This window comes from Pseudopodoces humilis, chromosome 8 (assembly GCF_049639895.1).
Source record: "Pseudopodoces humilis isolate 2021_Gansu_Grassland_sample_001 chromosome 8, ASM4963989v1, whole genome shotgun sequence".
NCBI classification, from domain to species: Eukaryota; Metazoa; Chordata; class Aves; order Passeriformes; family Paridae; genus Pseudopodoces; species Pseudopodoces humilis.
In genome coordinates this window covers 19,912,930-19,926,124 of record NC_142207.1, presented here as the reverse complement: position 1 = coordinate 19,926,124, position 13,195 = coordinate 19,912,930, and the positions used below count along the sequence as shown (strand labels likewise).

The 13,195-nt window shown below is 36.9% G+C and overlaps 1 protein-coding gene across 4 annotated transcripts in view; it reads left to right on the top strand.

Moving 5' to 3' along the window:
• The first annotated feature begins 111 nt into the window (after window positions 1-111).
• The window catches only part of METTL8 (methyltransferase 8, tRNA N3-cytidine), a 45,675-nt gene continuing 32,591 nt past the window's right edge, over window positions 112-13,195 (top strand). For 2 of the 4 annotated variants that reach the window (XR_015773055.1, XM_014249546.2), the window contains exons 1-4: window positions 112-253; window positions 733-845; window positions 5,584-5,739; window positions 9,922-10,013. Coding sequence is in view for 3 of the 4 variants with exons in the window: in XM_014249546.2 (XP_014105021.1) it covers window positions 841-845; window positions 5,584-5,739; window positions 9,922-10,013 (253 nt within the window). In the remaining variant the exon portion in view is untranslated. Of the gene's footprint in view, window positions 254-732; window positions 846-5,583; window positions 5,740-9,921; window positions 10,014-13,195 lie in introns of those variants that run through there. The other 2 variants (XM_088058576.1, XM_014249550.2) reach the window with 2 other exon arrangements.

Below are 13,195 nucleotides of genomic sequence, written 5' to 3'. Positions count from 1 at the left end.
CCCCCGCGGCCCGCCGGGTACTGTAGTTTTTCCGCGAGCGGAATCGTGCGGGGCGCCCGGACTTCACCTCCCGGCGCGCCCCGCGGAGCGCCGCCGCCGCTCCTGGGCGGGTCGGGCCGGCTCAGGCGGCCGCGTGGTGCCCGCGGATGGCGGGCGAAGCGGGGTTACCCTCCCGAACCGGAGCGCTGCGGCGTTGACGCTGCCAAGGCACCGCTCCGAGGACCAGGCAGGAACAGGCGCTGCTCAGGGCTTGGTGAGAATCGCCGGCAGCGGCCGCCGGCCGGTAGCGCGGAGCCGCCCGCGCAGCCGCCCGCGCACCAGGAGCTCTGCCCCGGCCGGCCTCCCCTGCGCTGAAAGATGCGGGCGCTCGACGTACGGGGCGTGCAGATGGAAGCATTTTACCAGTTGTTTTCATAGATAAAGGCAGGAAAGTTTTGTTAGTGTTAGCTGGTTAAGGAGAAGTGGGAAACTGGTATCTTCTTTCTTTTAAAATGTTCCTGCTGTAGTGCTCAGCCCTCGGGGTTGGGCGCGGAGAATTCGCGGGGGTGAAAGCCCGACCTGGCACCTGCGAGCCTTTGGACAGCGGCCGCGAGCCTGTTCGGGTACGGCGGTGTGGGACTGAGTGTACCCAGATCTGGGGGGAAGGTTAAGGGATTTGTTGAAACCCGTTTAAAACTCCAAGGTCAACAGAAACTTCTTAAGATGTATGACACTTCATTTTTGTATTTTTAGGGCTACATCCCGAATATTATCATAGTCATCAATTGTTACTTGCCGGCAGAGCGACTGAAGTCCGTGGACAGATTTGTTTCTCTTCCTTGCCAGAGGCCAAGCGCCCAAATGGGGTAATCAAAAGTTGCTGATCTTTTTGTGTGCCCGTGTCTGTTGTTCAGGATGTGAGTGGAACCTTGAATCTTCACTGATACTGAAGGAAAGAGAGGGTCTTTAAGTTTCTGGTGCTTTGCAGTTATTTCTTGAAGGGAGCTAAACACAAACACGGTGGTTGCAATTGCTCCTTCAAAGAGCTGATTAGGGCAGTAAGTGGAGCGTACTGTCTGGATTTGCAACATCCCAGTGACTTCAGAAATGGTAAGGCAGGTTGTAGCTCATCAAAGTCTGCATGGACGTCCAGAGTCCTGCAAGAATGTAAATGGATGAGGTTCTTCAATATATGCTGTAAACAGTAGTAAAATTCATGCTGGTCTATCCCAATTTTCATCAGCTTTAATAAAAAATCCCGTAGTTTGTTTTGAGACAAATCATCTCTTTTTAGGCAATACATTTGAATATTCAGTATTTTGTAGATAATATGGTTAAAATAGTTTAAGTGATTGCATTTGGAGGTATAGATGTATCTTCGCTGTGCAAGTATGTGTATACATTCACATAAAGTCTCAATAGCTTTTTTCTTTCCTCCTTCCCGTGTAAGTAGCAGCCAGCAGAGGGTGTGCAGGATAACAAGGAGCCCTTCTTCGATTATTCAAGTAAATGTTTCCAGTAAATCTGCAGGATTTATCTCCCCTTCTCTCTCATTGCATAAACTATTTCCTCTTTGCTCGACTATTTTTAACAGGCTACCTCTCAGTTTGTGGAAGAACAGGCCCTTCTCACTCAGCACACATATATGTGACTAAAGTCATATCTGGTGGGGCAGGTTTGTTTGTTTTTATCTGCTTTGCTTTTTAACTAATTTTAATTTTGTTGTCTCTGAATAAATCAGAATAAGAATAAATCAGAATCAGAATAAATCAAAAAAAATTTTATTTTGTTTTTCTTTTCCCCTGGGAGGCACTCCTCTGCAGCAGTTTCACTGAAGTTGCTGTATGCCCACAGGGAGGTCTACATCATTCTTAGTGCATGAGAAAGGAAAGTTTTAGATTTGCTGAGTTTGAGAAGTTGTGAAATACCATGTTGATTCAAATGTGCATAATTTTTTGGAAGTATATGATTGAAGAACTAATTATGAAGCCCCAAGAGGGCATGATTAGTCACTTGGTCAAATGGAATAGGATTAAGCACTCAGTTAATGAATGAGTCTGGTTGACTGTAAAGTCACCCCCACCCAGACTGGAAATATTGAGAACTATTAATATGTATGTATTTTAAAAATAACCACTTGTAATTCATGGTTATACCTTCTATGTCACCATAATCTTGATTTTTTTTTCCTTTCTGTTCCTAATTGCCACTTGCATCTGTTTTGTGGAAGGTGTTTTGAGTTTTGGTAGTGTTTGATGGTGATAATACAGAGTAGTAAAGCTTTTCAGAAGAGCCTTGAGGATTAATGGTCAAATGTTGTATAGATAAGCTTCTAGGTACCAAGCAGAAGTAATTGTATGAAGTTAATTGTTTCCAGAATACTTTTCTGTCTAGGAATGTAACAAAAGCTGCACATGGTGTTCCTAGTATAGGCTATTTTTGCCTTTGTAACAGAGACTCTACAAGTAGGCTTAGTGATTGGAGATGGAAGAAGTTGTTAGATTTGTAGTTGGAGATCAGCCAATTGTCAAAATATTTTCATCCAATAAATTAATTAAATTAGGTTCTTGGATAAAAGTAATAGGATATTTCTGGTTTGTTTTGGTTTGGTTTGGGTTTTTCTTCCTCTGAAATCTCTCAGAATGGATACTTTTAAAGAATTTTCCTCATCAGTTAAGTGGTTTCAATATATTTCGAGGTGTAACTCACTGTTAAAAAATCTTAGAGCAGTTCTTTTCTCTGTCTAATTTTTCTTCTATGGGTGTGACTGCTCAGGGTTTTAATGACAACATCAATTAATTCGAACTTCAGGTCTGGCTAGGAGTTGATGTGTGTACATTCTTCTCCATGTCCACCTGCCAAAAGCTGTACTAAAGATGCTGTGTTTGCTTGTTTGAGGAGGGAAGGAGTTTTAAGGCTGTTTCTTAAAATTTCTAAATTAAACTGAGACCTGATCTGTACTTGTAACTGTTACAAAAGTGTAAAAGATGATGCTCCATGGGAAAACAAAGACTTCCGTGTTGCTCTTCAACATGGGTATCAAGTGCTTTGTTTCTTTAAAGATTTTTTATGAAAAATAGTTATTCTGCCACAAAATCTAGTAATTTTTAATGTAATTCAGTTTTATGTTAATTTCCTTAAAGATGAAAATTGAATTGTTTTGATTAATAATCAAACTGAAACTGTTCCCAACTGTGACTGTGAACAGGGAAGAGCTCCAAATTCTTTCAGGTAGTATTTGTTGCTGTCATAACTTCAGGGTAAGATCATCCTACCTGCTAACAAGAAAGGGTGTTTCATTAACAAACTTCAGTTAAACAATTGAGCAATGACTCACTTCAGAAAATGTCATTTAGGCTTTCAAGTGATTTAATGCCTTTTGAGCTTTTAGTAGCCATGTTGTCCACTAATCTCATGATCTGTGTATGACTTCTTCTGATGTCTCAGGGAGTTAATTCACATGTAACATTGATTGCAACAGTAAACTTCCTCACCCACTCGCCTTGCATTTTCAGAATTTATCTACTAAAATTGTTCAATTATCACTCAAAGGCTTACTTTTTCATAGAAAGGCTTGCATATCTGGATTTTACTGATGTAAGATCATCTTAGACATCTGACTATAGTTCCCATCTGTGCATCTTTTCATGTTCTTATTGAGATGTTTAGAAAGCCAAGAAAAATTATGTGACTAGCCTAGCAGCTGAATCATTGTATTTTATGGTGAATATCAATGCTGGCACAGGAAATGCAAGATACTAACTCAGGTCTTTTCAAATGATGGAGGGAGGAAGAGGATTTGTAAACAGTTTGCAATGTTATAATGCAATCTTTATCCAAGCATTTATATAATTTAATAATGAGAATTTTGGATTGTGGTTTTGGGTTTTGGAGGACTTTGTTTTTATTTTCAAAAATTTTATTTTTCATTGCCTTTATGTAAATTACACATTTTGCAGGAATTGTCATTATGTCTTAATTTTCATGTCTAATAATTATTATTTCATTATATCCCATATATGTTAATAATTGTGGATTATGTTATGAAATATTCATACATATTTTCAAATAAAGACCATGAACAACTTGTACTAATTGAAGTATAAATTGGAATTGTTATAGTTGCTGATCCACAGCTAAAAAAAAGCCACAATAAACTCATAAACATTAGAAGTTTTGATTTTTTAATTGGTCTAAATGTTGCACTTTCACTGTATGGCAGTGCTTCTATGTCCTGCTAACATTGCAGTCTCAGCAACCAGAATTAACAGTGGTTTTATTTGGCATTTTCAACCATAAGGCAAACTACATTTTATTTAAACTTTGACAAATAAAAAGAAATTTTAATCTTTTTTTCCCTTTTTTTTTCCCTGTAGGCTTAAAATGAATAAACAATGCCCTTTTTAAAGCATGACTCATTTAAAAGTACATGTTGAAGGAGGAATTGTTCATTTAATTGAAGTGATTCCTTTCCCAGTCTTTGTATGGTTGTGTACAGATTAATAATTTTCAATTCACAGTACAAGGCTTGTGATCAAATGCTACTATTTTCCTTGAGATATAAATCTTTGTTTTGCAACCAATTTGCATGGAATGTTTTCTAGTACTGCCTTGTGCCTGTTCTTTTGTAACTATGTTTTGTATTTCCAGCGCATTAAATTTGTATGTGTGGCTTTTACAGAGGCAGCACTGCAAAAAAAAAAAAAAAAAAAAAAGGGAGAGAAAAGGCGGGGAAAAAATAGGATTTAGAATAATTTTAAGGAAAAAAGAACAAAAGCCCATCAGGGTAAAAGTAGTAGGAGGGGTATTTCATTTTACTCATCTCATAGAAAGCCTACATTAACAAGAATATGCAAAAAAAACCCCACCAAAAATGCTAATACTACCTACACACACTTGTTTTCTTTCAATATTCATCCTTTATGAAGATATTCTAAGTAAAGTAAAATATAGCAATATAAGATAAAATTATACATGTAATAGGAAAATGTGAATCACTTTATAATTTCCGTTGATAGAAATTAAACATGTATAACCATTACATTTCAAAGACGGAATTGTACAGGGATCAGGAAAATACATGGCAGAAATGTTAGAAGGCTTTACGTGCATTATGTTTACACTTAAAAAATATATTTATTTTCTATTTAAAAGCATAAAACCATAGTCACAGTTCCAGAGTGAAATCTTTTGAAGAAAATGAGTGGGGTGAAAAATGTCAGGTTTGCTGACAGTATGTACCCACTAAAAGAAGTGGTTTCTTTACTGATCATTTCTTGCTTGGATTCATAAAGGTACAATATCAGCCTTGGGTTATTGTTTTACTGTCTATTTTCCTTCTCCTCCCTGATAGGACTTTGAAATGATACCAGATAATTTATCTTTTGACTGGTTTTATTCCAGTAGCCTACTTTGGGATTATTTGGGCTTTCAGCACACTGAAGGGATGTTGCCATTTTCTAAAAAGCATTTGAATTGATACTTTAGTAAATGATTTTTAGTAAATCTGATACCTGTTCTTGGTTATTTGACCAGTCTCTCATGTAAGTGACATAAACAATTAGGTTACTGCAAAACTGTAACTTAAGTTAAATGTATTTTCAGGTCTCTCAACACAACAAACTTCATTACAAGGCTTTCTGCTTTATGTCTGAGGAAAAACAAGATGCAACACAGGTACCAAAGTAATAGACGACCAGCAGTTCCACTCGGATCACGGATTTTAACTGATCCTTCTAAGGTCTTTGAGCATAATATGTGGTGAGATGTTTCTTCAAGGCTGATTTTCGGATAATTTTGTATACTGTTTACTCTGATGAATAATGGTATGGGTATATAAAAAAGGTGCTGCCAGAATAGGCATATGAAGGTAGCACTAGAGGAAACCTGAGACTGTCACAAGTAATCTGACAGTTACAAGCTGTCAGTGACTTGTCTTAAAAGCTGCCAAGCAAATAGTCGAGGAGGGAAAGGCGAAATATTATTATGGATCAGTAATCAATTAGGAGACAAAGAATACAGAAGTTTCTAGGTACAACAATATTGCATACTGGATTAGCAGGCTAGTCTAAAATTGAAGGGAACATATAAATTACTCATATTACTCATATTCTTCTAAAGGTGTACTGAAAATTCAGATAATTCGGAAGAAATTTTCACGCACTCTGCAATTATCAAGAAAAGTAAATTGAATCTTAACATAAGTAAGCAGTGTAATAGAGAAGACATCAATGTGTAAATGCTGACAAGAATAAGAATTGCCCTGATTTGCAACGTCTCCATCTCTAAAAGGTGCTTTTGTGATTAATGGGTGCTCAGAAAAGAGTGAGACTGCTAGTCGACAGAGTGGGAAAAATGAGACTGAAAAGTCAAAGATTTTTGATTGTGGAATAGAGATGAACACAAAACAGTAAGTGATACAGGAAGTGATAGAAGATTATATATCTAGAAAGTAGAATATCTGGACCAGGAAGAGACCAGGAATTTCTATTTCTAAAGTTCATCATTAAACTCAAGGAATATTTGTTGCGAAGTGGGAAACATAGAAACTATAAAAAAAATTACTTCTTACATGTATTTTTTAATTCTGTCACCATTTTTGAGAGCAAAGGTTTAGCAAAATTAGGAAAAGGGACTGGATGTGACAACAATAACCAATGGGTAATATAACATAGGAGTAACATGAGACATTTCAGGACTTAAGATGACTTCATGGAAGTAATCTGCAATTCTTTTACTTTCCTCAGAGGTGTCCTCTGCTGTTAGCTGTCAGAGACATTACTGGACAAGCTTTTAACTTGCAGGGGATTTTAAAATACTTTTTTGATAACCCATTTTATTGTTCCACTTTGCCTTTCAATGAAATAATTTCAAAAGATTATATCAATATTCTGATGAATGAAAGTCTTAAGAATATGATACAGAAGATTTTCTTCTTGTTAATAAACTAGTATCTTCATTACTCTTTTTAGTCATTACATTTGGGCTTAACTCATTAGTTAAGATACACAACTAGATTAGTCACCTGTTAGTTCTAAACTAGATGTCCCCAAGATGTGGACCCCACTTTAAGGCTAAATTTGGAGCTGGCTATACTTCCTTGGTCCAGGAAGTTGGAAGCTGCCTGATTATTGTGTTAAGAGTGTAAAGTTTGTGTTTCATGAATCTATATGCAGTATAGTTCTTAAGCATCTTCCAGGCTTAGTGCTTGCTGCTAGGTGGATGAATCCTTTACACGTGTAAATGGTGATTGAAATGTAGGCTATATAATCAAGGTAGGAAAAGATTTTAAGAAAAGGGCCACCCTTTTTCTGTAACATTGATTTTTGATGAAACTCTGTTTGTTCGTTTTATAATTTCCTTCCAAAAAACTGATTATATATAGCTTCAGTTTTTCCTGCTACCCTTTGGTGACTGTCTAACACAGTTACCAAACTTTGATGCAGGTGGTTTGGATGGATTGTGAAGACGGAAGTGAAAGAAACAGGGTTTTTCAGAAAGTGGATGTGTAGATGAATCCATGTAGCTCAGATGGGAAAACAGGTGAAATTGAATTGAAGCAGAGGTGCATGTTATAATGGTCTTGATAAATCAAGAACCTGACTATGGTGTGGGGTAGGTCATTGTTTCTGAAGCTCACAGCATTGGCAGGGTACTCACTAGGGAGATAAGGAGAATTTGGATGTGTGGTGGTAGTGCTAAATAGATTATACAGGGTGAGCATAAGTGAGCATAAGATCTTCATCTTCTCTAACACTGATGTATGATGTCTTTTTGTTTTCCACTCATCATCTTTGGTAGTTCATAAAATGGCATTCTTTTTGTGTGAATTGGCAGAGAGCCAAGAGCTGCTACCATTGCTGCTAGAAATAGCAAGTAAATTAAATTTGGGAACTAATGCTCTAATGTTTATTGTGGTGCTTTTCTGTTGTTTTGAGAGAGAAGTAATGAATGATGCTAAATATTGGAGCAAAAAATGCCTGCTTCTATACAGATTTGTATTGACACATTTTTCACATGATCACACAGATCATTAAACCCTAAGTTAGCAAACAAGTTAGTGGAAAAGGACTATATTGAATAGGCTGAACTGAAAGCAGCATTGTTTGATCTTATATCAGGCCTACTTATGTTAACAGTTCCTGGTGTGGTTAAAATGGATAGCTTGCTTTGCTACTCAGTCTTCAGCTTAAAACACTTCCATGTTTAAACATTTCTGTGCTTAGAATTCTTAGCTGTCCTGTGTTCGTACTGGCTTGTGTTGCTGAAGCCTCATTTGAAGCATCCCTACTATGTAAATGGTTTGTGTAAGAACTATGCCATGTCTCCTCTTTTGTAGATTTTGATCAAATAGTGCTGGAGCAGTATTGTTTGGGATCTACCATATAGAAATTTCTACAAAAGCACCAAAAGGGGCTTTATGAATTTCCAAGGAGAGAAAAAAAAGGCTGTTAATGAAGATGGAGGGCTTCAGGCACCTTTAGTATTGTGTGTAGAGTCCCTAAGGGCTCTGAAAGACATGCAATGATGGATTAAAATTGATAAGCTAAAGATTACAGCACAGCAAGTCATCTGTCAGAAGGGCTGACTGTGTATTATTGCCATCTGAATAGTCCTTGGTTTCAGCTTGCTGGAATAGGCAAGGTCAAAACCGGTGATAGCAGTGAAGGAAGCAGGTCTTTCCGAGAGGATGTCTGCCTGGTAATGCTTCGGTCATTCAGTTTTATTCTACTGCAGCATGTCTTTCAGAGACATGACACTGCACAGGAACATTTGGTATATGAACAAATACAGGAAGGGGAGAGGCAACCTGCTGAGGACAATAATGAGAAATATTTCTGTAGAGAGACGGAAATCAAGTCTGAGGCAAGCAGACAAATACATACCAATTAGTCTCCCCCAATTAACAGGAGGAACAGTGAAGGTCTAAGAATTAAATTACCTATAAGTCACCAAGTACGGAAAAGGAAGATACTCGTTAGTTTTTAGAGATAATCAACTCTTTTCAAGCTGGCACCTTTTTCCTTTTCCCATAGTAACCAATGGAATTTTAGTCGTGGGCTTTCAGTTAGCTGATTTCAGTAGGATTAGGATTTAATAGATTACTTGAATTATATTATCTAATCTGTTCTGTCTGGACAATTTGGAGGGACAGCTGATTGGCTTTGGAAAACGTCCTGCAGCACATTTTTGGACACTCCCCATTGTGGTCTGATCCATATCCAGAATCGGCAGGGAAGGCAGTTTAGTCATCAGGGTCAGATCTGGGCTTGGTTCTGTGACCATAGATTAACATAACATTTAGGTAACCACTTTACTCAAATATAGATGACATAGACTTTGGAAACATTGAGGCACTGCTTGACTTTTCTTACAAATATCTCATTCTGTTTTTTTTAAATGGTACCTATTTGTGTTCCCCAGAAAAGTAAAACCCTGTTCGTCAGTTCCACCTGTTCCAATTGAATAGGTGGATTATGCTTCTTGTTTCAGAACAGCTGATTTATTTTCTAGTCCTTAGTTCCTTATCATAAACACTATTAATGTGAGGTGTTTCTTGCATTAGGCTGTTTGTTGGTAGGTCTATTATTTTATTCAGTTAAATACAGTTCTAATGGGATACTCAAAATACACTTCTGTAAAAACACTCAATTTGCAAAATATATATAATCCTGTTATTAATAAAAGAAATACATTCTATTTCAGTCTCTTTGCAGTTGGGACATGTTTCATAATCGCTTGACTTTTACCTAATTAGTAATTAATTTTTATCTATCATACACTGAAACTTAGGTTTTAACTGTCATTCTCCTTGTAGTTATTTGTTTGCGCTCAAAAAATTAAAAAAAGTATTTGAGACAGTGTAACTAATTCATGACTAATTCATGAAAAATATTATGAAAAACCCTACTGAAAAGCTGGTGCTTCAACTTCCTTCTGCAGGGACCACATGCAATGGTCACAAGAAGAAGAGGAGAATGCCAAGAAACAAGCAACAGAAAACTCTGTTGTGAAAATCCAATCAGAAGACCAAGGTAACAAATTTTGAATTGTATAAAAATTCTTATTTTAATGCTCTTTATTAAAACATTTAAAGATGCTGTAGAATTCAGGAACACTCTTTTTATTTCTGCATTCTTTTGTCTAAATTTTTTTATTTGTTGCCTTAAAATATCACAGTGTATTTTTCTAACAATTTGGTTACTTTTTTGAGCAATTTTACAGTTAGACTGGCAATAGACTCTCTGTAAAACAAGTGCAAATATGGTGCAGTTGTTCTGACCCCTTTTGCAGTCCTCCAGAATACAACTCCAACTACACAAGGCTTTTACAGAATCAAAGGGAATTAATTTGCTTTCAGCTTGGGTGCTGGGGATGAAGATTCCCATGTACAATATTCAAATGCTTTTTAGTAATTTGTGAACTGTTTAGAGAGTCTGTGTTTGTACATTGCACCATATTTTGGTTAAATGCCATGGAAGTTGCAGTGGTCCCAGCTGTTCCCAGCTTGCTGCCTTTGCCAGGCTGAGGTGTGAGTGTTTCAGGAATCAATGTCTTCATTTTGTGTGGAAGGTATTCCAATACATCCAGCACAGTTTGCTCTGTAAGGGATTAAGGAGTTTTGTGCCTGTCTTCAGAAGGGAAATTTAATGTATTCTGTGAATCTGAAGAGTGATAGCTCTATGTTCAAACTGGCAAACTAAACCATAGACTAAACTCTAGGGTAGTTATGAATGCTAAAGCTGGAATATCCACTTGATAGTGGCATAGAAGACTGGATTCTTAATTTGTTATTGTGTTAGAAAGATATTTTAAAAATATATTCAGAAAGCGGTTACTTGGATATCCTGTGCCTCAGTTTACTTAGCATGTCATGAATCTGTCATAGTGTCATTTTGATCCTATGCCTCTATGTAACTAAGGCACATATTGGAGTTTATTTGAATTACCTGAGAATGTGCCTTGAATTGTGTGCCCTTCATCACCTTGAATACTCTGACATTGTCAACCTGACTTTCTCTGTTACCTCTCACATTCTTTATCTACATACAGGAGTACAACATTTGTTTTTTCAAAAATTGCATCTAATATCTGTATTTGATTTGTATAAAAAGCTGAAAAAGAGCTTGTAATTGAAAAGTAAGCTGTGTGACCGTGTGGCTCATGGAACCTTTCATTCTTCATCTGCAATCAATTAGAATTTAGTTTGTGCTGCTGAGAAATTAAATAATCAGGCATTTGTCTATTGCCATGAAACACAAGAATCCAAGGACATTTCCTATGAATGCCCCTCTGTTTAGAATTTGAATAGGTGAGCATTGCTGATAGTGTTCCTTCAGAAAGCTTCAGCTTCATTCTGCAAGTGGAAGTACATTTTGGCCTATTTGTGTAAACAATGAACTAGACCAAGGCTAATGAGCAGGTTATTTTGGGGCCTTGAAGACTACAGTTAGGGGAAAAGAGATTTCAACAATACTATTGTATTACTAAAGTAGGGGAGCTCTGGTGAACCTTTTTAAAGCAAGAGAAGTTAAACTGAATGAACTCATGATACTACCTTTAGGAATTTGATTTACTTATTAGCATGCGCAGTTTCTTCTCAGGCATGATTGCTAGCAGTGGAAGATCCTGTTACAGAGAAAAATCAATTGACATAGTAAAGTTGTTTTTTTTTAAATAGTTTTGTGTTTGGGGTTTTTGTTTGATTGTTTGTTTTTCTTGGAAGTTTATGTTTCTTAGTTATGTAATTTTTAGATGCTTTGGAAAAATTCCTGGGTAGGCTAATTAAATTTGATAGTATTGCATACAGGTATTGTATATGTACACAGAGATGCAGGAATAACCTGTGCAACAGTGCAAATAACATGTTCCTTCACTTGAACCCATGTCATTCCATACTAATACAGTTTGAAAGTCTGACTTTAGCTATTGCTTTCCTTCAATTCTGAAATCTAAAAAACTTGATGTGAATTTAAGTACAAAGGTTCTGAGCAGACTTGTAGGAAAATGGTGACTGTAGCAAGGGGTGATAATAATTAACCTTTTGACTAGAAGGGTTTTTGGTTTTCATACCGATGCTGAGCAATCTATAAATCTGCAACTTAAACTGTTGAAATATGATATATATGTATGACCTCAATCAACTTTGAACTTTTAATATAAAACAGGCCTGTACAATTACAATTACTTGGCTGGGTCTTGCCCTTTAATAATACAATTGGATGTATTAAATGTTAATTTTAAAACATTATGCTGATTTCTAGGACAAGGCATTCTGCCACCTCCTTACCACTTCCCACTGCCTGTCTGTGCCTCTAATGATAATTCTCAGCCTTGTTTATCTCTGAAAAGCTGTAGCAATTTAGGAAATAATATGTTAAGATTTAAAGAGAGTAGTAGGAGAAGTACACTGTGCATTTAGTCTGTGCATTTATATTAAAAGAATTAATGTATTGGTGTGAGTGAGAACAAAATAATAAAGGCAACACATTATATGAGGTACACTTCTGCTGCAAGAGATGTCAGGGGTAGCAAGATAGTTCTGCTAATGCTTTGGAAATAAGGGGGGAAAAAAAAGAAAAAAATTTTGGTTTGGTACTTAGGAGGGATAAGGAAGGGAAAACCATCAACAAAAGAGACATTGAAAAGCTGTAATTCTTATCTTTTTATCAGTCTTCATTTGAAAGGGTCAGCTAGCTCCAGTCCAGTGGCTAGCTCAATTAGTGCTAGTGAGAAGAAGGAAAGATTTTGTTCTTGAACTGAGAAAGAACAGGTTACAAAGTACATCCATAGAGTACATGGATGAGTGGAAAAGCAGAAAAGAGAATATTTGCTTCTTTAAAAAAGAAGGTGGGAAAAAAAGAGGAGTCAGATAATTAGTTTCAGTTCCTGGAAAAATACTGGAAGAGTACATCCAGAGCTTGCAGACATTGGGTTCAGAAGAACAAAGGAGATGAATACTGGCCAACAAATACTTCTTTAAAGAATGAATAATGTAAAATCAAACTAATTTCCTTCTTGGAGAAGGTTACAAGCCCTGGGGATAAGGGAAAAGCAGCAGATGTCTTGAAGTTTATCCTTAGTCAGGCTTCTGACTTGCTTAACTAGACATTTTCATAAGCAAGTTAGGCAAGCAAGAGCTAATGAAACTGCTTTTGCGTGAATGAATGCCTAGAGATCCTTTCAGAATGGAAGGCTGTGCTGGGCAGAGGAGTGT